General features: G+C 44.2%; 1 protein-coding gene across 10 annotated transcripts; it reads right to left on the minus strand.

Moving 5' to 3' along the window:
* Window positions 1-304: 304 nt before the first annotated feature.
* TMEM40 (transmembrane protein 40) lies at window positions 305-25,863 on the minus strand. 10 transcript variants are annotated; one of them, XM_075053074.1, is made up of 15 exons: window positions 23,650-25,863; window positions 16,259-23,199; window positions 15,859-15,915; window positions 12,094-12,150; window positions 11,146-11,285; window positions 10,395-10,548; window positions 8,225-8,332; window positions 7,291-7,344; window positions 6,365-6,400; window positions 4,902-4,934; window positions 3,428-3,487; window positions 3,034-3,105; window positions 2,877-2,951; window positions 2,066-2,128; window positions 307-1,606 (listed from the first exon to the last, which is right to left on the minus strand). In XM_075053074.1, the coding sequence occupies exons 4-15, from the start codon at window positions 12,140-12,142 to the stop codon at window positions 1,587-1,589; spliced, it is 864 nt and encodes a 287-aa protein (XP_074909175.1). In that variant the 5' UTR covers window positions 12,143-12,150; window positions 15,859-15,915; window positions 16,259-23,199; window positions 23,650-25,863; the 3' UTR covers window positions 307-1,586. The 10 variants fall into 10 exon arrangements, with proteins under 10 accessions (XP_074909180.1, XP_074909181.1, XP_074909182.1 ...); XM_075053078.1 differs by having other exon boundaries at window positions 16,259-18,488; window positions 23,070-25,863; XM_075053077.1 differs by having other exon boundaries at window positions 16,259-18,488; window positions 18,654-25,863.
* Window positions 25,864-25,976: the final 113 nt, after the last annotated feature.

The following is a 25,976-nucleotide window of genomic DNA, read 5'->3' on the forward strand; positions in this document are numbered from 1 at the left end:
TGCATGATGTGTTCCACTGGGTGATTTTTGAATGTTTTGCTTATTTTACCTTTAAGCAACTTCTGTTTAAAAAAAAAAATAAATTAAAAATTTCTTTTGTTGACTGCAGAGTACCAAATTTGAAAACATATTTAGTACTAAAATATGTTTCTCATCCTGACTTCCACAATTACCTTTCAGAAAGATGTTATACAGCAGAGGAAACTAAAAAAGCAATTTTTGTCAGAGCAGGGTGACTATGCAAACTTTTCAGTCTGCCCAAAAGCCATTTGATGTTAACAATGCTACACTGGTCTGAGCAAGATTTTATTTGCAGACTAACAACACAAAATCTACAGTATTTTGGTGTGACAGGCTACTTCTACAAAGACATGTAAATAGTATATATAAATGAGAACATAAATATTATGAAATAACTTGCATTCATACTTACTGCTTAATTTAACCCCTGACATGTTAGGTAACTGCTGTGCTGTGTTGATACAGGCCTTCATACAATTGCTCATATTTCTGGATGTGCAAATGGAACCGCAACACACAAGAACGATCAACGCTGGTGCTTAAAATTTAAAATTAAGTACATCTAAAAAGTAAGTGTTTTGATTTTCTGAGCAAGGCTTGGAATTGCTTCTCTAAAACTCTGGGCTGTTTGGGCTAATGGCTTTTAGATTTACTTTTCCTTACAATTTCATGTTTTATGGCTCTGTGTCTGACTTGATGTCTTCATCCTTCTATGGGTATGAAGACCTTTACATTTTTACTGAAAATTTAAAGGTATCCCCTTTTTTTTGCACTCTGTCTACAATTGCATTAGTCCTACATATATTATGTGTAACATGTTCCTATAAAATTAAAGGAATGTAAAAGTTGCACTTTATTTTACTCAAAGAAAGAAAAATGTTGGGGGGTGAGTCAAATCAAGCACTTTATTTTTCCTCTCAGAAGAAGAGATGAAATTTGCTGCTGTTAATAATCTCATTACTGCACCATTATGTCACTGCATGTAAAATCTCACCCAGCTTTCACTGGGTGAAATCATTATACGCCCACTATATTGAGTTCTGCCACAATAAATTAATCTGCTTCAGTGCTATTGCACTGTTGGGGCTCAACTGTGTAAGCAAGCAGCTGGTGTTTGCCTGGTTTGCAACATCACAAGGGGTGAAGAGGAGGTGGCTTTGTGGTTGCCAAGATTCCTACTGAAACATCCAGAGCCTAATCCAGAACCAGCGGAGGATAATATTGGTAATTTTGTTGATTTTGATACACCATAGGCAGACTAACATGGTTGCATGGGGGAGAGAAGAAGAACGTGTTTATATTTAATGGAATTAAATATAAACCTGCATCTAGATTGTCTTATGAGCTCTGCTGAGCCACGAATCACTTCAGAAGAAAGAATGGGACCCTGTAATGCAATTTCAACTTTATTTTTGAGGGGAGGGAATGATGTCTTTCTATGGTTTAACACTTCTATATTTCATGTTAGCCATTAGGTTTTTATGTTTGCCTCATAAAGCATTTTTTTTTTTAATACTAGAAATTCAGCCAGAAGGGTTTTGTGGAACTGTCCTGAAATACTCCTGCTAGGCAGCTTTCCTCATACCTGTATGATAAAGAAAAAGAAGACTGTCAGGACTATTGTGTTTAAATTGTCATGTATCTATGCAGCTTTTCAGCATTCTTCATGTTTTGTGTTCATGAACACGGATAAACATGAGCCTGGAGTCTCTTTGAAGACCCAACAAGAGAAACCTACCCCCCACCCTGAATTTTTAACTGAGATATAGAATTCTTATTTGGACATTGTCAGGAAATAGTTAATACCCCATACAGAGTAAAGTATTAAAAATATGAAAATGCTCTGCAACATGGAAAGAGTCAAGAATAATTCATTTTCAAACCCAAACAGCTGTCATGAACTGTAGTAAAATATTTTCTTTTTTTTTTAATTAAGAAGACTGGAAATTATAATTTAGAGAAGAGGTCTTAAGACTTGACCAAAATTAAATACCCAGGAAGGTCTAGGGAATATGCATGCAGTCAGCAAGAAGATCACTATTACCTGTTGGCCTGAATTTGCCAATCAGAGGAACAAAGCTGTCAAGTACGCTCCGAATTCGATACACTAATTGTGAAAACAAACATTTTTTTCAAGATGAGCCAGACAGCAATGTAAAACATAAAAAAAAAATAGAAAAATGGCAAAACCCAAACACTGACACTTGCAATACTAATGAACCCAAGCACTTTTTGCAGTATCATTAATAACAAAGTAGCGACAAGACTGATTCCTGAGAACCATCCACAACCTACCAAAAATATTAGCACAAGATTACAAAGGCAATTTCTGTTCTCAGCTGGGAAGCCATAACTTGCTGCTAGTTGCACCTTTCCTATGACAACCCTAGGGATTTTTCAAGAATCACCATTTTTTCGATATAATTTTCAGTAGCTGCTGCCATCCAGGTTCTGCTGAGAGCTCTTCCTCAGGGTGTTCAGCTGCCTCAGTCCCAGGGGAATGAATGGCAGCCTGAGCGCACAGCAGCTTATAGAGTCTATCTGGGAAGACTGCCTTGCTGCTAAAATTATACGTTGTCATGGCAACTTAGCATTCGGCCATTGCTGCAGAAAGAGGTGACTCAGGGTCTTGTGATCATTGAGAAGGAAAAATAGTCAACTTCTCCCTTCAGTGTCACTAAGGCATGTTTGTCTCCAGCCACACTGTGTAATTGTGAATGAGATGTTACAGGATAGTTGTGTGATGATTTACGGAATCTCAGCACTAGCTGTTGTATGGACTGGTATAGTTTAATGACTGTGTGACCTTGTATTCCTAGTATGGATACAGAGCTGGCAGCTATAGATACACTTACCTAGACCAAAGTATATCCCAGTGGTTTCCAGGGAGGCAAAGGTGATTAAACCAGTTCCAAGAGAAATAGTCCAATCTAAGGCAACAAAATAAATGTTTGGCTTTGTTCATTTTTCTAGTGTGCAACAATTTATCCTTCTACTGAAGTCTTGCCTTACCTTTGTAGTAGTAGTAGCAAATTAGTAAAGTTCCAATTGCAAAGCAAAGAATGACAAAATGAAAGAATTCATCTGAAATAGAGAGGGAAAATTAGGTTGCAACTGCAGGCGTGGCCCTTACGAATACACCTTAAGGTACAATGTATCATTTGGCAAACAAAGTCTATTTCCACATGAGGTCTTATACACCAGACTCAACTGCAAAACATAGATGCACACAAGTTGTTATGAGAAGTCTTGATGATTTTCATTGAGAAGCCTTGATGCACTTCAACAAACTACTCATGTCAAGAAAAAAAAATGAAAATTTTTTAGAGACAGAGATCTTATTCGTGTACTAAGGTTCAACAGGGTTGACAGCAGTTGAATTTAAAAAAAAAATTTTTTAAATTACCATCCTTCTGTATGCCCATCCACCGTACTGTCCACTGATGGAGGCGAGTGTTCTTACATGCTACAAAAAAGAAATGTCTTTTATTGCCGTGAAACTCTCAAATTAAGGAGTTTTAAGTTTATTTCCCTTTTTGTATCTGAAATCAATTCTAGGAGCAGAATACAGGTAAAACTGTTTGTTCAAAGGAAAGATCTGCAAGCCTTTCAGAAAGATCCAATCAACAATTTTAAAATCACCCCCAAAAGAGCAGGGGTTTTGTTTGTTTGGTTGGTTTTTTTTAAAGGCATAATCAGATGGTTGCATTAGCAATAGATAATTGTTTTAGAGCACACTTTTCTGCCTAGTCTGGAACAATCGATAGTCTCAGAATTACAGTGGGGGAGTAAAGCAGTAGTACAAGGGAGCTTCAGTTTGATACTTGTGTGCTTTGCACAATCACAGCTACAGTAATATAACCATCTTCATTACTAAGCGTATGAGTACCATCAGTCTACGTAAGCCTGATGTTGAAGTATTTCTGCACCTCCACAGTTAAGAACTGTAGCTGACAATTAGTCTCCTGTAGCTAGCTACACTGATACGTAGAAAGAACAGCATAACAACAAGCTAGATATTTGAGAGGTTTAAATAGAGAGCATTTTTTCTATGCTAGTTGTGAGCAGAGTTGCCAAATTGTGTTCTTTCTCTGATTATATTGTCAAAAGTCAGAAAGAGCTGAATATTTTATCAGATTTCCAATGACGTGTTCAAAGCAGAAAGTTTTTCTGTTTTTGTCTGAGAGGACCCCCAGGCAGTCTGTTGCGTATAAGCCTTTGGGAGTTGACTTATCACAAGTTTTAGATGCTGATTTCATTTACATTGAACTATGCATCCAGGCAACCACTGCCTGGCAGTGAATTTAGTTTTCTCTAAAGATGTAACAAGAGAGTACTGGAAATGTACTCCAAATGAGGTACAGACTTTTGCTATTGTGCTTTTGAACTGTGAAGCAACTAAACTTTGCCAAGAAATTCTGTTCTGTGTCACCTGATACTGGAGTCACATTTTTGATTCTTTGAGCATGCTGGATTGAGCAAGTTCTGGTTTGGGGACGAACTCAGTTATTTGATTATTAATGTTAACATAGTATTGCACTAGTTCGACTCACAAATGTTCTTCTGTGCAGTTGTATGAATGATCTATAGACGCAGAATTTATCAGAACAGCAATTCATACTTGGCAGGTGTCAGTTCTGTATTAATCTGCCTCCTAAATGCAATAGTCCCACTGTAACTTTACATCATGGAATGACTTGCACAGTATTTCTTCTATTAAAACATTACAGTACATTTTAATAACTATTCTCAAACTTCTACTTTTTGATTAGGAAATATCTAGGTATCAAGGAGCTGGTACAACTGTCATCACTAAGCAAAACTCAGTCCTGAAAGACACCATCCACAAGAAAAACTTCCATTTGCTTGTTTGTATTTACCATCTGCAATTGAATCCTCTCTTCTGGTAATCTCTGAAAAGCAACATAGTTTTATTATTTCTTATGGTAAAAATACAAATATATTGTTTCCCACCATTATCAGCACTAGCACGCACAGTGAGTATTCACCTATTTGGTGACTCAGTATAAACAAAATAGTACTTGAAAGTACAGGAAATGAAAGACGTTAAAAGGGCCCAAGAACAAATAACAACAAAACTGACTATTCATAGTGATCCCAGGTTCTTTGAAATAGCTGGGCAGTAGAAGATTGATGGCCTCTATGTTAATATTCAGTTGCTAAAACCAAGTAGAGCTGGGATCACAAGTGCTGCATGTGTATCACTGGAACCTGTCCAATACAGTAGGCATGGTGTCCTGCACTAGCTAAATTTTTTCAGCATCTCAGTCTGGTGTATTGAAGTAATCTAGAACTGAAGCAACAAAAGCCATGGTGAGAGGTGGAGAAGCCAAAAAAAGTACTGAAATCCTCTTTCTGCACCTGGCATTGCAGGGAGACTATTGTATTACAATGTGTTCCTCTACCCCAGTATTTGATGTAGCTCCTTGAGGACAGGTAACTCAAAAACCTCCCTTAGGGATTATGCTGCAATTTCTAGCTTCTTCCCAACTCTGTCCTCAGCTGAAACAGTCCAAGTTGCAGCAACTATTCCCCAATGCCCAGAAGAAAAGTGGTTGAGCAGGTGTCCTCTGAAAAAGGCCAGTCTGTTGGGCTGTCTGCCTCTCCTAACTAATTAATGTGGCATTGGCCTGGGAGTGGGAGGGATGAGGTTTGTAATGCAATCAAGCCATTGAAAATTTCCTGCTATGGGCTTTTTACATCTGTTCTGCTGCTGCTCAGCAGTGCCTGATAAAAGGAAATTTGCCTTTAGAATGAATGTTCCAGCCTCTCAGCTGGTACTGTTTCTCTGTTGCTTGTCATTTGGCTTTCACCTAATATCTTCTGTTGGGGAATGCTCTGTGCACTGAGCTAAGTGAAGAAGGCATTCAGAGCTGAGTATCGCTGTTTTGCAGAAACCAGGTTACAGCTCCCTCCCAGTCTTGCAGCCCTGTTCAGCAGGAGATAGACAGCTGCAGGGAATGCTGAAAACTGCCTAGCTTTCTTGGGAAAGACTGAATAGTTGCCCAATAGAATCGCTGGGTTTTCCCCTAAAAAGGATGACAACTGCTGTGCGCTGATCCTGTGAGAACCTGGCAGGCCTACAAAAAAAAAAAGGGTTAATCTGCTAGAACTCCTTGTACAAATCACCTGCTATCAGCCAGCCACTACAACAAGCTTGCAACAAAATGTCTGCACCGTGCCCAGTTCCAATACAAGGCTAACAGGAAACCAATGGATTTACAGCCAGGGGATTATTTTTTAATATATAAGCATGTCAGAAAGAAGAAACTGCAGTTACAGTCTTCCTTCCAGCAGGATGAGGTTATCTGGGAACACTTACCTGAATCTCTGTAGGGAACAACCTCTGCTGGTATGCCTAAAATATTATGCAAAGATTATGTAGATTAATATCCATAATGAGTATGCATACCTTGCTGCCAGTCCTAGCTCATGCAACTCTATTGAAATTAGTGTGATTGTGTGAAGTGACAAAGTAGATACCAACTCGAACTCATTAGAGAGGGCAGCTCTGTTGTGGGTTATGCAGGTTGAAGGTTGGAATCATGAATGGATTATTAACCCCCCCTATTCCATCTCTCACAATATCTGGAGCTGGGTAGAATCAGACTCCTGTGAGACAATTAGATCTCCTAATATCAATTTAAATGAGCTGCTCTTACACCTGGGCTGAGATCAATTTAAGACATTAATTACATGATTAAAGCCTTAACTTCTTTATATCCATGGTTCTATACCGTAAGCTGATAGCTATTTCTGTGTGTTGTCGTGGCACATTTTCTTCATCAATAATGTACTTATTTTTCATTTTTTGTTTGGAAGGAAAGGAAAAGCCTCAGGAACAAGATCCAAGGTGTGGTCCTCTCTGATGATCTCCAGTCAGCACTGAGGGCTGACTGCAGACCCTGTAAGCAGGGGCTGCAATAGATATTTTCAAAACTCTTTTGCTGCATTTCAATGGCAGCTGTACAGACCCAGGCAGCAGGACTTCTCCCACAACGGTAGATTTCGCTATTCTCCTGGTTCAACTCTAACCACAAGGCATGGCTGAGTGTTAGTATTACTTGAGCTTCATCTCATAGGAAATGTCTTTCCTACAGCCAAATTCTGACTGGTCATTTTCCTACATCTATACATGTTAGTATACCTTTGTTCAAAAGTCAAACCAAAGAATGCCAGAAATTACCCTTTTTTGATTTATATTGGCTGTCTCTAGTAAAAACCAATACTGTTGTCACTTTGTCCTACCTCCAAGTAACTGGCCTTCAGTCTTCTGTCTTCCTAAATCTTCCCCATCACTGTCTGGATAGAGAAAGTGTTTTTTCATCAGATTAAAGAAAAACATGTCAACAGTATCAGAAACAACAGCACTGTCATCGTTTGCTCGTAATACAATAATGGCTGTGGCATATGTAGGTAAAAATCAAGGCTTTGAAATGGAAGGATCATTATTGGCTGCTTTTGCCTCACAGCTCTCTTCAAAGCTGGCTGAATAGGAGAAAACCAGCAAAATCTGAAGTTGGAATAATTTGTATAAAGGGGTATAGTGAGAAAGTTCTTATTTTAAACACATATATCATCAGCACTGCTGATTAGTTTGAAAATTTTTTTTCTAAATGCAACTCATTTGATCTTAATCAGCTAGCAGCTTTCTGTAATAGAATAAGCCAGTATCAGCATTATCACTTCCATGTTGCCTATCACTTCTTAGTCTCACTCATTTTCCATGAATGAAACGGTCTAGTGGCAGCCAAAATGACTTTTGATACACTGTTGATGTTTGCTAATAAGAAATGCTAGAGAAGTACTAAAACATTGCCAGCTACTACTGTACATTGATTATTCTTTGCCTCCTGCTATAGCACAGGCTTCAGTTAGACCATAAAGGCACTGAAGATCATAGAAGTTATGATCTTTTATTTGGGAAGAAATCTTGCAGCAGATTTCTATGTTTCTGAAACCTCCAGCTTCCACAAGAGTGGGAGGCAGCCACTATTTCACTGACAGTGAATCTAGGGGTACTGATTATTTTCTGTGTTCTCTCTTTTGCACAATTTCTTACTTTTTTCAGAGTTCTGCAGAATTGCTACTGAACTGCTGCAAGTCTCCTCTGTGAATCTCTTATGAACATGCAATCAGACTAAGTTATGTATCAGGGAAAAATAAAATAAATCCTCTTTACCTTGTGTATCTTCATCCATGGACTCATGGGATGAGTTTTCAGCCTTTTTTTCCCCTTGTGAAAGCATGAGATTCCTTTCTAATCTCTTCAGGAGTTTCAATTTTTCATCTGTTTTATAGAGAGGAAAAAAAAATATCAGAAACAACTATTTACATTTTCTCTCTTCTACAATGACAGATTGCACAATGCTTTAATAAAGGTTGTCTGACAGGAAATCAGACCCTTGGTCTTATTTCAGCTGTGTTTTTTGCACACAAGGAGTAGTACAAAGCATTACAAATGAAAGCAGTATATACCCTACTGTTTAGACTTCCTTAAATGGTTGTGGTAGCTGCCTAAAGTTTCATATTCTGGCCTTTAATTTGCCCATAATGCTACCTCTGTGAAAATCTCCACTCCCTGAAGCAATAGCCGCTGCAGCTGAAAAGATGCTTTAGCTGGAGAGGGGTTGCTCACCCTTCTCTGGGCTACTTCTCCCTTCAGCCCCGAGTTCCTGTGTTTGTGCCGCAGTGCCAGCACCCTCTTGTGGCACAAAAGCAGAGCCCTCGGAGCCAGCTAGGCAAAAATCACCGAGGAGGAGAAATCTGCAGGGTGCTGACTTCTGGGCCAGGCAGTGAAGTGCTCCTGCCTTGTCTAGCTGGAGTTGCAGGTGATTCTTAACAGCTTCAAATTCAACTCTGTGCTGAGGGCCGGCGGGTCTGTGCATCTCTTCATGATTAGTTGTAGTATTTGGACATACGCAGCTAGACGTGATTCCCCCCAGCTGCTTGATGCTGCCCACTGTACAAGAGCAGGAAGGGGGTCTCTGCTGTGACAAACGTCCCTACTCTGAGACATGACCAAAGCTGGGCTGCTGTCCGGGCTGGGAGGTCTCTCCCCTTCATGAACATGTTTGATCAAGGCAGAAACAGGAACAGGATCTCCTCGAGTGTCTCCAGTTAAATTCAGGGTTATCTTTAGTGAGTGCAGCTCTATGATCTATTAAAGACAATTAATGACTCTGTGGACCCTGTGGAACTGCACTTACTTTCTTATTGCACAACTGGGCAAATGAGAAGTGCAGTGGAGTCTGTTTCTATGTTGTTGCCAGGTTCAGCACCCTGAGTGGCATCCTCTAGCCATTCCTTTTAGGTGCTACTACATATGCTGCTAGTGTTATCAATTAATATGTATAACATGATTGAAATAACCAGGGAGCTGCTAAAGTCCTGTGTACAGCCCCTCTCCCCCATCAGTTAATATTTAAAATAGGGAAACAATAACTAGGCGTGGATTAGGAATAAACTATTAGACAATGGGGCTTTGTAGATAAGTAGAATGCTTATGTCAGAAAAGATAATGGATTGTGGTCTGATCAACAAACCTTGAAGAACTGCTTGGAACTGCCAAGATTAGGGAAGAAGTAGGTAAAAGGCAATTCCTACAGGGGGAGAGCTCAACCACCGACTCATTGACCACCTATTCAAATGATACCACCTACTCAAAAGAAGACAGTGAAGAAAGAAGGCAGAGTCTGCACACTAATTTACATGAGAGGTGAAGAAAAAAGAACCAATCATTAAAAGGAAATAATAATGAATATGTATTACTTAAGTATATAAACGTGGGAATTTTTGAGACAGGCATCCATTCATGTGCATCAATGAAATTAATTTGAAAATACCTTGACTCTGTGTGTTATTGGCTTGCACACCAGGTAAACGAACTCTGTTTGTGGGACAACACTAGGGCCATTTGCAAAAATATTTTCAGTGACTGAGCTTGGATTTCTTACCACTATGAGAGCTCAGAATGGTCCAGGCTGGCTGGATAACAGTCCATGCAGAAAAGTATCCTGGGTGTCATGAATCCAGCTAGACAGGAAAAACTGGGGCACCACTTTAAGCCAGAGAAATTTCTTTGGCATCATCATTTCAGGACATCCTCTCTCCCTAAACACACATGCGTTTTTCTGTGGAAGAAGCCCAAGTCAAACTAAAGTAAAATACTATCTTTGCCTCCCATTATCACCATACCTAAGTGACTTTTCTAAGCAGTATTTCTAGACATTTTAGTTGTTCACTGATAACCACTTCCAAGCATATATCAGAGTTTTCAGACTGGTGTCAAGTCCCACCGGCACTGCAGTACTTTTAACAAAATAGCTGACAAGCAGCCAGGTAGAACTCACCCTTTCCCTTGGAGCTGGGCAGCTGCCTATATCCAGATGGGTTGGTTGTCTTCAGCAAGAGGTAAAGAACAGCCATTGCCCTGACTCCTTTCTTCTCTATGGCTTTCAGACAGGCCACACAGCCTCCAGGCAGGACATTGCAGCTGTTGAGGAGCTGAAAGAAAGGTAAGTAAATAGCAAATAGTCCTCCCCATAAAACACAGCCTGTAAAAACATACCCTGCTATATAAATGAATGTATCTCACCCCATCTGTGGGAACTGTAATCCCCTGCCCCTACTATACAACAGGGAAGTCAGGGACAAAGAGTAATGCCAAATATGGGAAGAGAATGTAAACTCCATTCAGCAACTCAGAGCAGAGCTGTCAACTGGGAAAAAAACATGGTGTGTAATAGTTAACTATTTAAAGAGCTAGAGAAATATAGTTATAGGGTATGAAAATGGACATGCAATCTCTGCAGTGTCTTACAGCAAAATGTTACTAACAACGGTCCTGCCTAGAAAATGGTGAGCTGGACTGATCCTGAGGAATTTATACAAAGCCATTTGTTCTTGCACATGGAGAACAATGAAGTAAAAAGCAGGTACCCAAGTCTCATTTATCCAAGTGTCCTTTTACACCATTTAGCATGTTTTAGCATACCAGACAATTGGCGTGTGTGTTTTCTCTCCCCAAAGGATATCAGAGAAGTATAAAAGTATCTATAAAGCAATATCTTCCAAAGGATGCATGTTTCTGTAGTAACTTACATTGTTCTTTTCTTCAGCATTCAGGATGGGTGGGTCAGTGGTGGCTAAACATTTTACAAGTGATTCCCAGAAGGACTGGTCCCTTTTCTCATGATTCTCCAAGTAACTGGCATCAGCAGTAAAAACTCTCTGGAAAATGTCTGGGAGGAAAAACAAGCAAATCACTGTGCAGCAGTAGAGGTGGGTTGCATGGTAGTGTTCCTGTGGTGTTCAGTGTAGGTGTAGTGACAGACATCAGACTCTAACATGCTGCCCAACATCAGCATGTTAGCGTATAGGAAAGAGAGTAGTGCTGTACTGTATAAAGCAACTCAGTCTGCCAGAAATTGGTATAGAATCATAGAATGGTTTGGGTTGGAAGGCACCTTAAAGATCATCTAGTTCTAGCCCCTCTGCCATGGGCAGGGACACCTTCCACTAGGCCAGGTTGCTCAAAGCCCCGTCCAACCTGGCCTTGAACACTGCCAGGGATGGGGCAGCCACAGCCTCTCTGGGCAACCTGTTCCAGTGCCTCACCACACTCATAGTGAAGAAAAAAGTACAAAAATGTCGATAGTCCATACAAATTACTGATGTCTTTGTGATGCTATTGTCTCAGTTAGAGAAGCAGGGGAAGTATTCCTACTATGGGTGCTTATTCTGACCACGCTATTTTACAGACAGGCACAAAGACACAAAGGGCTAGATACCAAGGTATTGAGATAGCTCATTAGGCGTTAGGTGCACGAAGATTTTGCTGTGCATTAAAATTCTGACAAGCACATACCCCAAGGCCTGATTAGAAGCCCGTGGAAGAGCTGGCAACTAACTACTGGTCTCTTACAAGCAAGGAGATGGATGGAGTGTGTTTTCAGAGGAAACAGGTTTCATTGACTCAAGACTACTCTAGCAAACACTGTTGTGTTGTGTGAATGAGACGAAGCTTTGATCTTTGTGTGCTACCCTTACCTTGCTGTTCTTCAGTAAAATCTGGAAATATGATATTCAGGTTCTCCATTGCTGTACCTGTTCAAAAGGGGAGAAAAAGCATATTTAGAAACAGATCAGAGCTGAACTTCTCTGTTTTTCTGTCTTACACTTGATTTTCTGCAAACATGGCATCTACTTCTGGGCACTTTAGTTTTGAAATCACTTCTCTGTTGCAATGGGAGTTTCACATGATGATTCATTTACCCTCCTGGGACCCATTCTTGACTCCTCTGAGTGAGTCTTGATGGCTGGTCTTTGGTTATTAAGAAAGAACAAAAGTCTGATCATCATGAGTAAAACAAAAAGAAGTCCGACTTGATCATTCACATTGTTGGGTTTTTTTCAGCTACAAAGGTGTCTAATTAACTATTTACCACAGATGTGAGTAACTTAATAGGCCCTGTTCCATTCACAAAACAGAATGATTATTCCGTACCTTTGACATCCTTGTACTTAATATGTACCATTGGTACTTTGTCTCACAGAAGACTTTGACGCTTCAACATCTGTTCTTCCCAAGTTGTCATGAAAAGTAAATTTCTGCTAACTTTAGGCTTATGAATTAAAAATTTGTAATTTTTAATTACAATTAAATCTTACTAGATCCAGATTTCTTACTAGTATTTGCCATGGAAACAAAACATTCTGACATCCCCAAAATCCAATGTTTCCTTTTGTTTTGCTAAACTTGCCCCAGAAATTTTGTTCTGAGGTTGTTTTGTTCTGATGATGCATTTTTTGTGGTGGTTGTAGTTCTGAACAGCTGCCTCTGCCTACTGTGGTCCAGGCATCCTGCACTGACTGCATCTCCCCTCATGCAGCATTTCAGCTAAACCACTATTGTACTGAGATGCAAAAGAAGATTTTTGGGGAGCCTAAAGTACAGTTTCCACTATGCACAGCGCAATAGGAAACCAGTTTATACACCCACACTTTTTCTTAAAATATGACTTTTGGGTCCATTCAACAAAACACTTTCAATCAAGCAATTTGAAAACTAAGTATTTCCTTTAAATTTTCCAGATGGAAAACTGTTTCTTTTCCTACAGGCAGTTTCAGTTCTCTAGTATCAGTCAGAAAAATATTCTAATACAAAATCCAAAACAGGTCCAGTTAATATCTTCAGAAGGGTAGTATAACACACAAGCAAGAACATCTTCATTCTGGAAACAGAACAACTTTTTTTGTGTGTCAGTTCTCAGAGTAAATTACACACAAACAGACTGGAAAGTAGCTGCAAAACCCATCCCTCCCTTGGAACCAGGGTCAAGGTCCCACATTTTTGGTGTTCTTCAAGTGATGAGGTCCTTAGTTTGAAACTCCTTTTAGCCAGTGGTTTGCTGTTTGGCTCTGGGAAAATTACATAACCTTTTTAACTACTTTTGAAGGCTAAGCCCAGAAAACTGCATACCTAACTCCTAGATGTACTGTGAAAAAAAAAAAAAATTTTTATTTTAAGAACATTTTGAAATCATTCCTGACAATGAGCCTATCCAAGACATCTACGATGACAGGTAATATGTTTTATCTAACCACCTGATATACATGGAAAAACTGGCAAGTTTTTGGACAAACAAGCTTTGAACTCTACCAATTAGTCTAATAAAAGCTTTTACCTCTCCCACAAACCTTGCCTGACTTAAAGCCTTTGCTGCTGTAGCTGTGGCAGCAGCACTGTGTGACAGTCACTGGCAACGTGAGACTGTGAGCACCGGATAGGGAATGCAGGAAACGCATCTGTCCTCTCTGCCCCGGTAAGCAACAGCTGATGTTGAAATACAGGAATCCAGCATACCACACCCTGGATAAACTCATTCTCGGCTGCACAATAAAGAACGTAATTTCTGTGCAGTTATGTATCTCCAGCTATGGTTTTCAGCCTTTTTCAGTATCTTTCCTGCCTTCCTATTTACTCAGCTTAAACCTTGCAACAGTGTTTGCTTTTGGAATTTAAATCCTTTAGACCTATTTGTGGACTGCACAGTTAAAATACCAGGCCTAAAGGAACAGAATTACTTTAAATATAAACATTTCTTTTCTGACTGATGAAGTCCGTTTCATAAAAATATTTATAAATATCCACATATTTCACTGTTGACCAAAATTCAGGAGGTTTGTCTTTGGGGCTCCTATTACCTCATGAAGGCCCCTTTCATTGGCACATTCGAGGCACATTGCTTTTCCTGTAACACAAACCTGTCACAGCAGCTGCCTTATGCCGGCTTTGCGTCATTCCAAAGACAGAGCAAGCAAGTAGGCACTAGCAGATCTGTCCTACTATGCGCAAAGGAGAAGCAGATTCAACACTGAAGGCAGAGGAGACACTGTCAACCTCATTTGCTATCAGACTGATTTACCTTAAAGCTGTTCCATTTGCTGGCCGGAATGGTTGAACTGCTCAGCTGTACCAGCAACAGAAACACATTTGCCTAATGCACTTATGCATCCTGCTATGATAAGACCTGAATGCCACAAGAGGATCCAGGAGCAGCCAGCGTCTGCTCCTGTCTCCCTTTCTGTGCCTCCAGCACAGCTAAGCCCAGTCAGTCGCCAAGCTTTACGTAACTAAGGAAGTTGGGTACGTAATTTCTCTTAGACTACGGACAATTAATTCTCTTGTGGCTCTTCTGCAAAGAAAAGCAGATCTAAACAAAGGATAAGTATAGGCATTTAATCATTGTATGTTTTAAAAGTGATTTAGTTGATTATACCTCATAATGAGAGAAGGATGATGATATACTCTTTTCAGCCTGGCCATGAGCTCATTGGAGAATGACACAAACAACAGACCTCATCTTGCTTTCCCCACAGTAAATCAGAACTTAATTGCAGCAAGGTCTTTTTAACATGTTAGAACAAAATCTGTGTGCAGAGTCAGACTTCTCCTAGTTGTTTAGAAAGTGAGGCTAATAACTGCCATACACAACAACTTTTTGCTTAGCTGATGAAAGGTATCTGAGTGAAATTGTTCAACGGGATAGCAAAAAATGTAAATAAAGTAAAATAAGGTTGTTCTGACTTCCCAACAAAAACCAGACAATCGTAAACCTTTTCCCTTTGAAACTACATTTACTTTTCATTTTAAGTTATATGCTGGCACCAAATCTTGCCAAATTTTATTTTAAACATAAAGTCCCACCCTGCCCTTCTCTCAAACCAAACCAAACAAGTTTCATAAAGCACACCTGCAAGTCTTAAGTTGGTCCTAGCAGTTAGTTCCACAGGAAGATGTCTTGGAGGACTGTGGCCGTGGTGAAAGCTGGTAGTTTCTGCCAGCGAGACGACAAAAACTGATCCACACTGGCTCAGTTTGAAACCATTCCTACTCTAGTCTCCTCAGGCAATGCCACAAGAAAGATACTTCTGCTATTCATCTGTTTGCCTTCCTGTTGTCAAATATAGTTGAAATACGACAGAGAAGTAGCAAAACTCAGACTTTTCAATCTTTACAGTGTCCTTGAAGACAGGCAGGTGGAGAGACCCAGCGAGTGCGTGTCACCATAGGGAGGGCAGCTCCCCGGGCTCAATGTGACCGTCCCCATGGGGGTGAGCAGGGAGGGGGTGCAGCCTGTCCCCCCCTTGCCACAGCACCAGCGCTTCCTTCCTCTCCCGGCTCTTGCAGCAAGCCTGGACACGGCGGCCGTGCTGCTGCCAGCCCTACACCTGCAAACCTGGGGCGGTTTGCTGCCTGGTAATGTAATGGCAGCACTCCCGTACACATTTACATACAGTATTTGAAATTACCTGGTTTGTGTTTCTCCTTATGTGCTGTGTGCTCTTCTCTGTGGTTGTAGGAAAGCTCTGGAGGGAAGAAAATGAGCTCATCAGAAGCCAGAAGAGCTCATGGGTTTAGTCTAAGTAAAATTAAGGCAAACAAATCTTCCTCTACGCGTGAAGTACAGGGCTTGCCATGAGGATTTTATAGAAAAAAAAATTTAAAAGATGGGGAAGTCCAGTCAAGAAGACATAGGGGTTACAGGGAAGTCCTGTGGCTCACCCCCACAGTGCCACAACCCCTCATACAGCGGTGTGATCCCTCGGGGAGTAAACCACAACCCAGCCGTGTACCCAGAGCCAGGACACAACCCCAAAACACCCTCGGTCTCGACCACAAGAAGCTCCCGAACCCCTCCCCGGCACTTACCTGCAGGGCTGCGCGACGGTTCGGGATCCCAGGGCAGGGTGTGCTCAGCGCCAGCCCTGGCACGCGATGGCAGACGGGCGGGAAGGCGTCGGGGCCGGCGCTGGGGCCTCACGTGTCCTGCCCTGACTCACAGCGAGACCGGCGGCGGCCCCGCAGCGGCCTCCGGCCACCGGCGGCCACGCTCCAGGCATGGCGGGAGGAGTTGTGTGTTTTTCGTGTCCCCGAGCTCTGGGGAAGGTGGATGAGGGTCAATCCTGCTGGTGTGTGGGAGAGGAGCTGGGCGGCTTCCCGGCCTGTCTCAGGCACCGATGGGCCTCAGCGGCCCTGACTGGCCGGGACCCCCACCCCATGGCTGCTCCAGCACAGCCCCTGCTCGGACTGGAGCCCCGGGTCCCCTTGTTTGGCCCGTCTGGGACACGAGCGGGAGGCCGGGGATCCCTCTCTGAGGGGAAAGGCCCTGTGCTCCCGTAAAGCCGAGCGGGGACGCCACGACGGCGGGTTGGAGGCGCAGGCACGCTGCCCTCCTGCCCACAGCGTCCCCAGGCTCAGGGAGGGAGGCGCAGGGGGAACACCCGTGCAGGGAGCAAGGGGACGGGTGGTTTTCGTACCACGCTCTCATCAGGAACAGGACACTGCCAGAGCGGAGCAGGTCCAACCTTCTGGGCTGGGGTGCCCAGGAACAGCCCCCCGCCATCATCCCTGAGGCAGGCCCGCTGCCCACATCCCTGTGCCCCAGGGCTGCCGTGTCCCATAACGGAGCAGCTGAACCGCTGGCAGGGAAGGGAAACCATCCATCACGCCTGTCTCCTGCGACCAGAGAGGTGCTGAAAACACAAAACCAGAGTCACCTCCGCGTTATGGATGGGCTCACCGAGGCATGACAGGCTGAGCCACGCTCAAACTCTTCCTCTGCTGATTGTTCTGCACATAAAGTCGCTGAGGGCTCCTGCGTAGGTGAGAGGTGCAGCTGCCCCTCTGAGGAAGACGATTTTACCCCACCCTGACCAGGTGATAAGCTTGAAACCAGGACGATCTCCTGCTGTGTTTGCAGGTGTGTGGGGTATGAGTGAGGTGGGGCAGCCAGCCCTGATTGCCAGAACCCAGCTGGGCTGCGAGGAGCAGCGCTGGCCATTTAGTCCCAGGTAATCCACCCTCCTTGGGCCAGCCCTCAGCCCCCCCCGGGGCATGCTCAATTCCCCAAAACCCCACACCAAGCTTATCTGCTTAGTATCAGACAGGAATCCCGATACCTAAGTCGGTTGAGGCAAAGAAAATATCAGCATTTCCTAAGCGAACCTCCCCTGCCTAGCATTTGCTTCCACTAGAGACCAGGGCTCTCTCAGGTCTCATCACCCACCCTGGGATAGATTTCCACCTGAACCTTTGCCAGGTGCAAAAGTTCTCTGGATTTCATAGCTGGAAGTTAGATTTTTATCAAATTAGGTGTGCTTTTCCAGCAACACATATAAAAAGTGAGCGGATGCAAATCCTCCATTTGTTATGTGGTCAAGTGTCATTCGCAGTGCATTGTCTGCTCACTCTTAGAAAGCAACCCGGAGCAGCCTAGGCTGGATCCAGCCTCCAGTTCCTGATTAGCCTGAGGGAATGGTGGTAAACAAGGGGGTTTCTCTTTGCCCTTTCATGGCAATCTGTTTTGCTATCTGTAACTCTTATTAATGGCCTCTTGAGTTCTGATAATCACAAATATCAGAGATCAGGATGGACGGTCCTGAAAGACAAAGGTCCTTCAGGTCCTTGAGTTGTCCACAGGCAATTTCTCACACGCCTGCGACTGCTTGCATGTCCTCACTGCCTGGCTGTGCAGCACACATACGCTAGGCTGCTACACACTCTCGGCCGCTCAGAGTTCCAATTTACTTTGACTACAAGTTTAATGCTCTGTCTTCTGGCAGGAGAAAGAGATACAAAGTGTTTCCTCATAATCCTCACTGCCTCTCTTAGAATAACCCGAAACAAAGCATCCCTCTGTTTGGCTTTGCGTCCTGTACCTGTGGTAAGCTCATCCGTGCTCTCCTCTGAGCCCTTCTCATTCACCTCTGGTGCATGTAACTTCTTGGGCACAATATTAAACTGAAGCCACCACAGACTGTTTTCTTTTCAGGGGAGCTGCTCCTTCAGTAGCAGGTGATGGTTTCTGACCCAGCCAGCCTTCAGCAGAAGGCAACAAGAGAGTAGGAAAGCAGGGGTAGACCTCTCCTGTACACGAGTGCTGAAAAAGAAAGCCCAGCTCAGCACCTAACATACAACCAGCTACCCTGAAACAGGCATTTTTACCTTGGTGTTTCCCACTACAGCTGCCCCTGGGTAGATAATTAACTAATTAATTAAGCCTTTCTTATGCTAGTATCTTGTCTTTGGCCCATAGTATTCTTACCTAAGGAAGCACTCCAGCTTCCATGGCCTCCTGAGTTCCTTCTAGGCCTGCTCAGAGGTAACCCAACCTTTCCGCTGCTGGACTAAAATACAGTTTGGGGCTTGGCTTCATTTCAGGAAGATTTGTGTTACATCCTGGTGTAAGAGTTCCTTTTTCTCAGCAAGCATTGCCTCTGTCTAAGCATGATGTTTGGTCACTTGAAAACATGTGTGAAGAGTGATAGCTGGTGTCATAGGAGACTACTAAGGACATTCCAATAGCACGGTGTGTCTGTTGATTATACAAGGTGTGGTCATGTTGCCATTTGTCAAATTAAGCTAACTGTTTCACCCTGGTGCAGTCGGTGCCCAATGAGGGCATGTGCAGAGCAGGTTGCGTACCCTCCCTCTGCTCTCTTTGTCATGTACTGAAGCTTCTGGAGAGGCTGGGACACAGAGAAAGTAACTTATGCTTCCTGTAGTAGGTGTGCATGGATTTTCTTCTTTTCTAGTTCTTTGGGGTTTTTTTTGTTTGGTTTTTTTTTTTAAGCAGGCTGTTTCACTAGTTTTCCACAAGTGCCCATTCAAGTGCCTTGTCTCACCTACCCTGACTAATTACATGTAATGTTTCACACTTAAAGCAGCTAATACTCTGCATCTACTTCTGCTGGAAGAATATGATCTAATTATTAGCATGCTTTATCGTGTATTACATGTGTTTATTTTGCCCTTATTTGGTAACTGTCCTCTGAGAAAGTTAGGAGAATAGTGATTTATTCTTTGCATGCTAGGAAAATTGCTTCCAGGAGGGGTTTAGAGACATGAGACACATCCTGAGCAGCACTTATGCTTGACACTAATTGGATACAGCGTGTGTGCGGATTTGTCACACAGGCAGATTGCATGAGAAATGTGGAAATACTCCTAAGTGAGTGTAGGAGGGGCCCAGTGATGGTACGTATTCAGAGTAGTAATTGCTCATTTAGTCATCACATTTCTGATGGATTAAAACACTCCCATGACACTTCTTGCCCTACCCTGACTTTTATCCAAAGGGTTGGTTAAGTTAGTCCCTTCTGTGCATTTATTCAGTTGCTACTTTTCTCTTTCAATAAAGTCTGCTTAAACAATTGTTGTGAGACTGCAAAATTCAAGTAACTGAGGGAGGATTATGCTTCACTGTCAGCTGCACTTTGCAGGCTACGGCTAGTTTACAGATACCTTTCTGGTTTTAAACTCTGAACACCTTTGAGAGAGAGAGAAGAGAAAAGCAAGAAGTAGTAAGTACAACCCACCCCCCAACCCTCCAGACTATCACTAAACTAATAACACCCTCTTATGCTGAGAGATAATGAGAAAACAGCCATTTGCCTTGGCTGAGCTGAGAGCAAGTCTGACATTTAGCCATGAAAGTTTTTGTAGAGTCGTATGGGAGAGTGGATCATGTTGAACTTTAGTGAGACCTTTTGGAGATTTTTTTCCTCATTCTGTACCCTTCTGTGGGATTACTTGCCGTAATAACTAATTCATTATACTAATATTTCAAACTAATTTTTGCTAAAGCCTGTTGAATTTAAGAACTAGGCCTAATTTTATTTAATATTTGACTAGAAACAGGAGTTTCTTGTTCTATACACATCTTTTAGCATCTCTCCTAAACCCCATCAAGAACCAAGCAGAACACCATGCTCACCTCTGTTTTTTCTTATTGCTTCCTTAAACTTTTACTTCTAGTCAAAATTACATTTTCTTCAAATTCATTAGAAGCTTTCTAATATCATGTGTTGTAGAAAGTGGATCAGGGTGCTACAGCTATATTCTTATAGCACAAATTTTATTATTTACATTAAAAAAAAATCTCTGGTTTCTAATCACTACTGAGACAGTGGCAATAGAGGCTGAAGATGCACAAGATTAAATTAGTGCATATTGCAGACCCTATTGACAGACTCCAGAGCAATGGTCATCTTTGTTTCTCCTCATTACCAATGATACTATTGCTAATAACAGGCTACTCTGCAGGTTCTTGAGTCTCAAGTTTTCTTTTTTTTTGGCTGGGTGTTATGGAGATGTTAAGCGGCTGTCCTGTGCCTTTGCTGGCAAGCCAAGTCTGTACAGACCTTGAAATAAGTGATCATCAGATTTTGCTACAGCAGGTCTGGAAACGTGTGGAGCAGCTATTGAGCCACCAGCAGCTTTGTAACACCACAGCGCACATTGCTTAGGTGTGTCACAGGCATACAGATATGACCCTTAATAGTTTGTGCTGCTCAGAAGGTGGCTGTGGCTGCTCTTGCAGATGCAGCTCCCAGTTTGGCAAAGGCTAAGTGCTCCAAATTTCTGCAGCTCCCCAGAGGTTATTCCTTTTTTTCCCCTCTACAAGTGATCAACGTTTCAACATCCACCCTCTTGTGGGGTCAGAAATTAGGGAAAAAGCCACCAGCTGGTCAGCACTGCTGAACTCCCTGAAGGTCCTTCAGCATGTGCTGAAGCATTTGTGCAGAAAAACTGCCATCATGTGGCCTTGTCCCTGGCCATGGCGACAGCCTTGCTCCCACCCTGCCCTCCACATCCCTCTCCAGGGGTGTGTTTTAGTTTTACTTGGCTCTGCTGATGCTCAGCTCCGTAGGCCTTTGCAGGCACAGGGTGTCAGAGCCTGCTGCGAAGGCTGCGGCTGCCCTTTCCCAGCCCCAGTGGGCTCTTTTGCTGCTGTGCTATAGAATGAGAAGCTCTGGCTTTCTGTACATGGCCTGTGACCCATGGCCGGGCCGAGGCTGCGTGGGGATGGCGCTCAGGGTGCTCGTGGAGAGCTGCTGGAGCACAGCCGGGGAAGCTGCCCTCCCAGCGAGGGGAGCACACCCCATCAGACAGCTTCACCCAAGGACTGGGACACAGTCCCACCTAGGGCTGAGCCCACAGCTCTGACCTCTTTTCCAGGCACTGTCACAGGGGCAGCGAGGAACTTGCAGTCTCCCAGAACAAAAGGAATCCACAGCCAAGGGATTTCAGGGCCAGGGGGAAGCAGGCAGCCCAAACACCTAAGATGGAAGGAGCTCTCCTTTGCTGCAGCTTCCTTGGCATGACATGTCCAGCCTCAGCCCGTTTGTGCAGGAGTTACCACAGTCAGTGACCTGAGAATCACTTTTCTGGCCAGTTAATGAACAAACAAGGGACTGCCTAGGAGAGGCCTCGCATGCTCCCTTGGCTTTTACATGATTCTTCTGTCTGAGCAGGCTAAATCAACTGAAGGTGTAGGCGCTCTGGAAAATTACTGACCTCCTCGGGTGCTGTTACCAACAGCTTGTGAGGCTAAAGAGCGAGCACTTCAGTCTCGAGACAAGCACAAGATCCCTTCCTTAATGGCTAAAGCCAGTGATGTTAATGCTCCCTCAAGACAGGAGCTCCCCTTTACCCTGGGTCAGAAGTGTACAGGCTCACAAATCACCTCTGAGGGATGCAGCTCTGCAGGAGGAAGGGGGTTGTCTGGCCCCTGGGGCAACAGCTGCCAGTCCTTCCAATTTAGCTAAAATAGCAGTTTTCTGCAGGGAGGGTACAGGCTGGCTGCTGAGGCCCAGGGCCTTGTGCTTTCCTTGCCGCCATCAGTAGGATGGATAGTGCATCCCCAACAGAGGCAGAGCTGCAGGCAGGGGAGAGCGCACACTCCCTGGGAAGCACAGGGAGCCCAAGGGACTGTTCTCTGCTCCAGCTGATCCTCCCTCTTGATACAGCCCCTTTCCTCAGCACTTTTGAGCACACAGGCAGCACCAAGGATTTTGATATTTAATCCTTTTTGTGGAATGGGTTTGGTCCTAGAACCCCTTTTGTAACCCTGTCAGTGAGGCCAGCTGACACCTGACCTCCCACCGCTTCCTCAGCGACATCCCTGCTGGGAGACAGCACGGCCAGGAAGCAGAAAAGCCTACAGGGGTAACGAGGCACGACATGTGGGGTTACCTGTTGACACAGGGGGCAACACAGGGACAGCCATGCAGCAGGGCTGGGCCAACAGCTCGGCTGCACTGACAAACCTGGCTCGAGCTGCACCTACAATCCTGCCACAGGTCTGACTCTAAAATCAGCAGTACTCCAAATTTGATCTATCCATTGTTTCCCCAGGCTATTATTCTCAAACTTTTGCTCCAGGAGGTACCCAACAGGAATCCTCCCCTCCCCAGAAAGAGGGTTCTGTCAACTACTGGCTGCACATTTCTGTGATATAAAGTAAAAACACACAAGGATGTGTCAGACTGCAGGGGGAGAGAGGGACAGTGAGGGGAAAGATAAGCTGATGGTGTATCCACCCTGAAGATTTTATGTGCACTAGGACCAAGTCCCAGGCCCCTCATGCTTTGTGGAGTTTAGAGCAATACTGCTAGCACAAAAATCTCAGTGAATGTGGAGAACTTCCATACCCCTGTGACTTTCCCAGCTCACTGACCTGGTGTGATCGCTTGGCAATCACAGGCAGGCAGGGCCAATCTTCTCTCTGTGAGACAACTACTCAAGGTGACTTCCAGTGCTGTCAGTGCCTTGGCACCAGGATGCAAGCAGATACCATCTTCTGGAACCTTTAAAGAAAAGTCCAGCTTTGCAAAGCTATTAGGGACAAAGCATGGCTCTCCCTCAACAACTCAGCTGTGTCCTAACACATTCCTCTCTTGCGATCCCCTCAGGTCACTGAATTATTATCAGGTTCAATCACCTGCAACATAGAGGGGATGAAGGTACATTTAATTTTAAAGCTGTCTCCTAAAATCAAAGGTCTGCTAGCAGCAGGTACCTAGAGAGCCCAAAGGTTATTTACTAGAAGCTAGAATCATTTGAGAAGTCTGGCCCAATCCACCCATCTTAAAATACGTGCTTTGGATCAGACACTACAACCTTTATGGGGTATGCAAAGCTTGAACTCAAGCTCTATCTCCCTCTTCTGTGGACACCAGAAAAATGGTGATGCCAACATAGTATCACCTTATCTCCCACCCAAGATCAAAATTCAGTACTACCAGTCATTCCCAAACCTTGGAACTGTTAACTCCAACGAGGACTGCAGGATCACTCTCATCACTCCAATGAGGTCTGGCTGCCTGTCCAGCAGGCAGGAAGCACTAAAAGCCCACTGTTTACCATCTGAGAGTGCAAATCTTTCTCAAGCTACAGATGTGGTTCAGGCTCTAATGAAACTGCTCTATTCTGGCACCTTTGTAAGGGGCTTCGAAACAGCTTACTCTCCAGCTCAGGCTCTGGGAAAAGTTCTCAGACCACCAGAAGGTCTCGGCTACCAATAACTAGAGCTGCAAGGGTGCCTGAGCACCCAGCTCCCTCAGGACAAGGGGAAAGCATGCTTGAGGACACAGAACTCATCTCGTGCTACGTTAAATGTGCAGTGGGGAAAACAGCACTGCTAACATGGCACGTAAACCCATCTCCTGATTTAGAATACATAAATCCACTCCAGAAAAGTTTAATGGGGGTTCCTGAGGCATCACATTCTGAAGACGACACAGTACAAAAGGCAAGCAGAATTCCCCAATCTTTAAAACAATCAAATGTATCAAAGCTCCATCTACTACAAGGCTGCACAACACAGCAGCTGCTGGAAGAAGCAGTATCAGCCCAAGGACCAGGAGGCTTCTCTGCTTCCCAGAGATGGCCTGGAATAAGCAGCACCCAATCCAGAAAGCCTGGTCTTGCAGAGCCCTAGGGAACTACTGAGACTCCCTGAAAGGGAAAGAAAAAGGGCGGAACTCCATACTGCAGTATGAAGCCCAGCATCCCTGCTGGGAGATGAACCAGACAGGCTGATCCCACAGTGCTCAAGCCCTGTGAGAGCGTGTGTCCTGGGAGGTGCAGTACCTTTCAGAAGACAGATCCCTACACCAAAACTGCTTTGGCCACACCAACTGTGTGGCAACACCTACTCCCGTGAGAAACCCTGGGGTCAGAGGAAAAAGGGAGAACCATTACAACAGCCTGTCAGGAAACCAGGAAGGGATCCGAGAGAAACACACCACACTACTAGCTGGGACCAAGACAAGCAATAGATCTCAAGCAAAGAGGTCAGCCTGGTACAGCCCCAGTCCCAAGGATGTCTGTAGTATCCTCTGTCTCCCATTCAGTCTTTGGGTGAAGAATCTTGGGATAATTTAGGCAAGGACCTCTCGTGGTCTCTAACTCACCCCACCCCCCCATTCAAAGTCAGATCAAGCTGTTCACAGCCTTGTCCAGACAAGTATCAAGTCATCTCCAAGGACAGAGATCTGCACTTCAGCACATGCAGAATAACCAGGGAATGGGTCACGGGCGTATTTTTGATGTACTCGGGCCACCAAGCAACTGCCTGAGGAAAGAGATAGGTGCTTTCCCTCCATCTAACAATCTTGTAGGACAGCACCATCTCTCATCATTTGACGTCACCCCCAAGCAATGATCTGTGCCTGCTCCACTCCACTGTAAGCTCTGCAGGGTTGGTAAAAAGCACTTATTTCCACTGGGGCTATGCAAGAGAAGCGGCCAAGCATCCCAGATGTGCAGCCCAACCTGACAGTAAAGAATAACTGGCTAGGTGAGCTGAGGGAAAGGCTGGAGGAGTATTTATTTGAACAATGGAAAACACAGAGCTTCCTATGGAAAGCCCATGCTGAGGAGCAACCAGCTGATATCAGACCTGCCAGCCTCAAAAATATAAAGAACATTAAGTTACCCAGGTGTCCAGTAAACACTGCAGACACCACATTGCCATCATGAAAAAGACAGCTTCCAGTTGGAGAATAATATACTGAGACATTTAAAGCCGGCTGGGAAGCAAGACGACCTTTACTGACACCGACTCCATGGACTCCCCAACAAACACTAAATATGAGCAGTGAGTTTGCAGCTGTAGATGCCCACTGAAAAACTGAGATAAATAGAGGAGCGGTGGGAAGGGAAGAGAGATTTCCTTCTCCTTGCCACCTGCCTCCCTAGAGAGGAGAATAAGCACCTCTTCCCAGGTGCCAGCAAAGAGCACTCTCTTGTGGCATGTGCACCACGCCAGGTGAGCCTGCTGTCCCCACCTAGCCCCGACAGTGCGCACGTGTGCAGGCCGTGACGCCTTCCAAACCGTCGGGATCACCAGATTTTCCGCCGTGACCCCAGCAGGAGCACAAAGCACCTCAAAGGGCGGTGAAGGCACCTCCCGGAGCTGACAGCAGCCAGGCCTGCAGCCCCTGGAGCGCACCCCCTCCCATCAGAGCCCCCATGTGCGGGGAGGAACGCGGCCCGAACCCTGCGGGTCAGGCGGACGGAAGGGCAGGCTCTGGACATCCAAGACGGTGGCAGGGAGCCGGGCGTCCCCTGGCCCGGCCCC

Source organism: Buteo buteo, chromosome 21, assembly GCF_964188355.1.
Source record: "Buteo buteo chromosome 21, bButBut1.hap1.1, whole genome shotgun sequence".
NCBI lineage: Eukaryota > Metazoa > Chordata > Aves > Accipitriformes > Accipitridae > Buteo > Buteo buteo.

Coding starts and splice junctions, on each gene's coding strand:
- TMEM40 (XM_075053079.1), bottom strand. CDS start 12,142: ATGGAGAACCTGAATATCATATTTCCAGATTTTACTGAAGAACAGCAA. Junction 7,345..8,224: donor CATGGATGAAGATACACAAG/GTAAAGAGGATT, acceptor TTCTCTATCCAG/ACAGTGATGGGGAAGATTTA. Junction 2,129..2,876: donor TGGGATATACTTTGGTCTAG/GTAAGTGTATCT, acceptor TTTCACAATTAG/TGTATCGAATTCGGAGCGTA.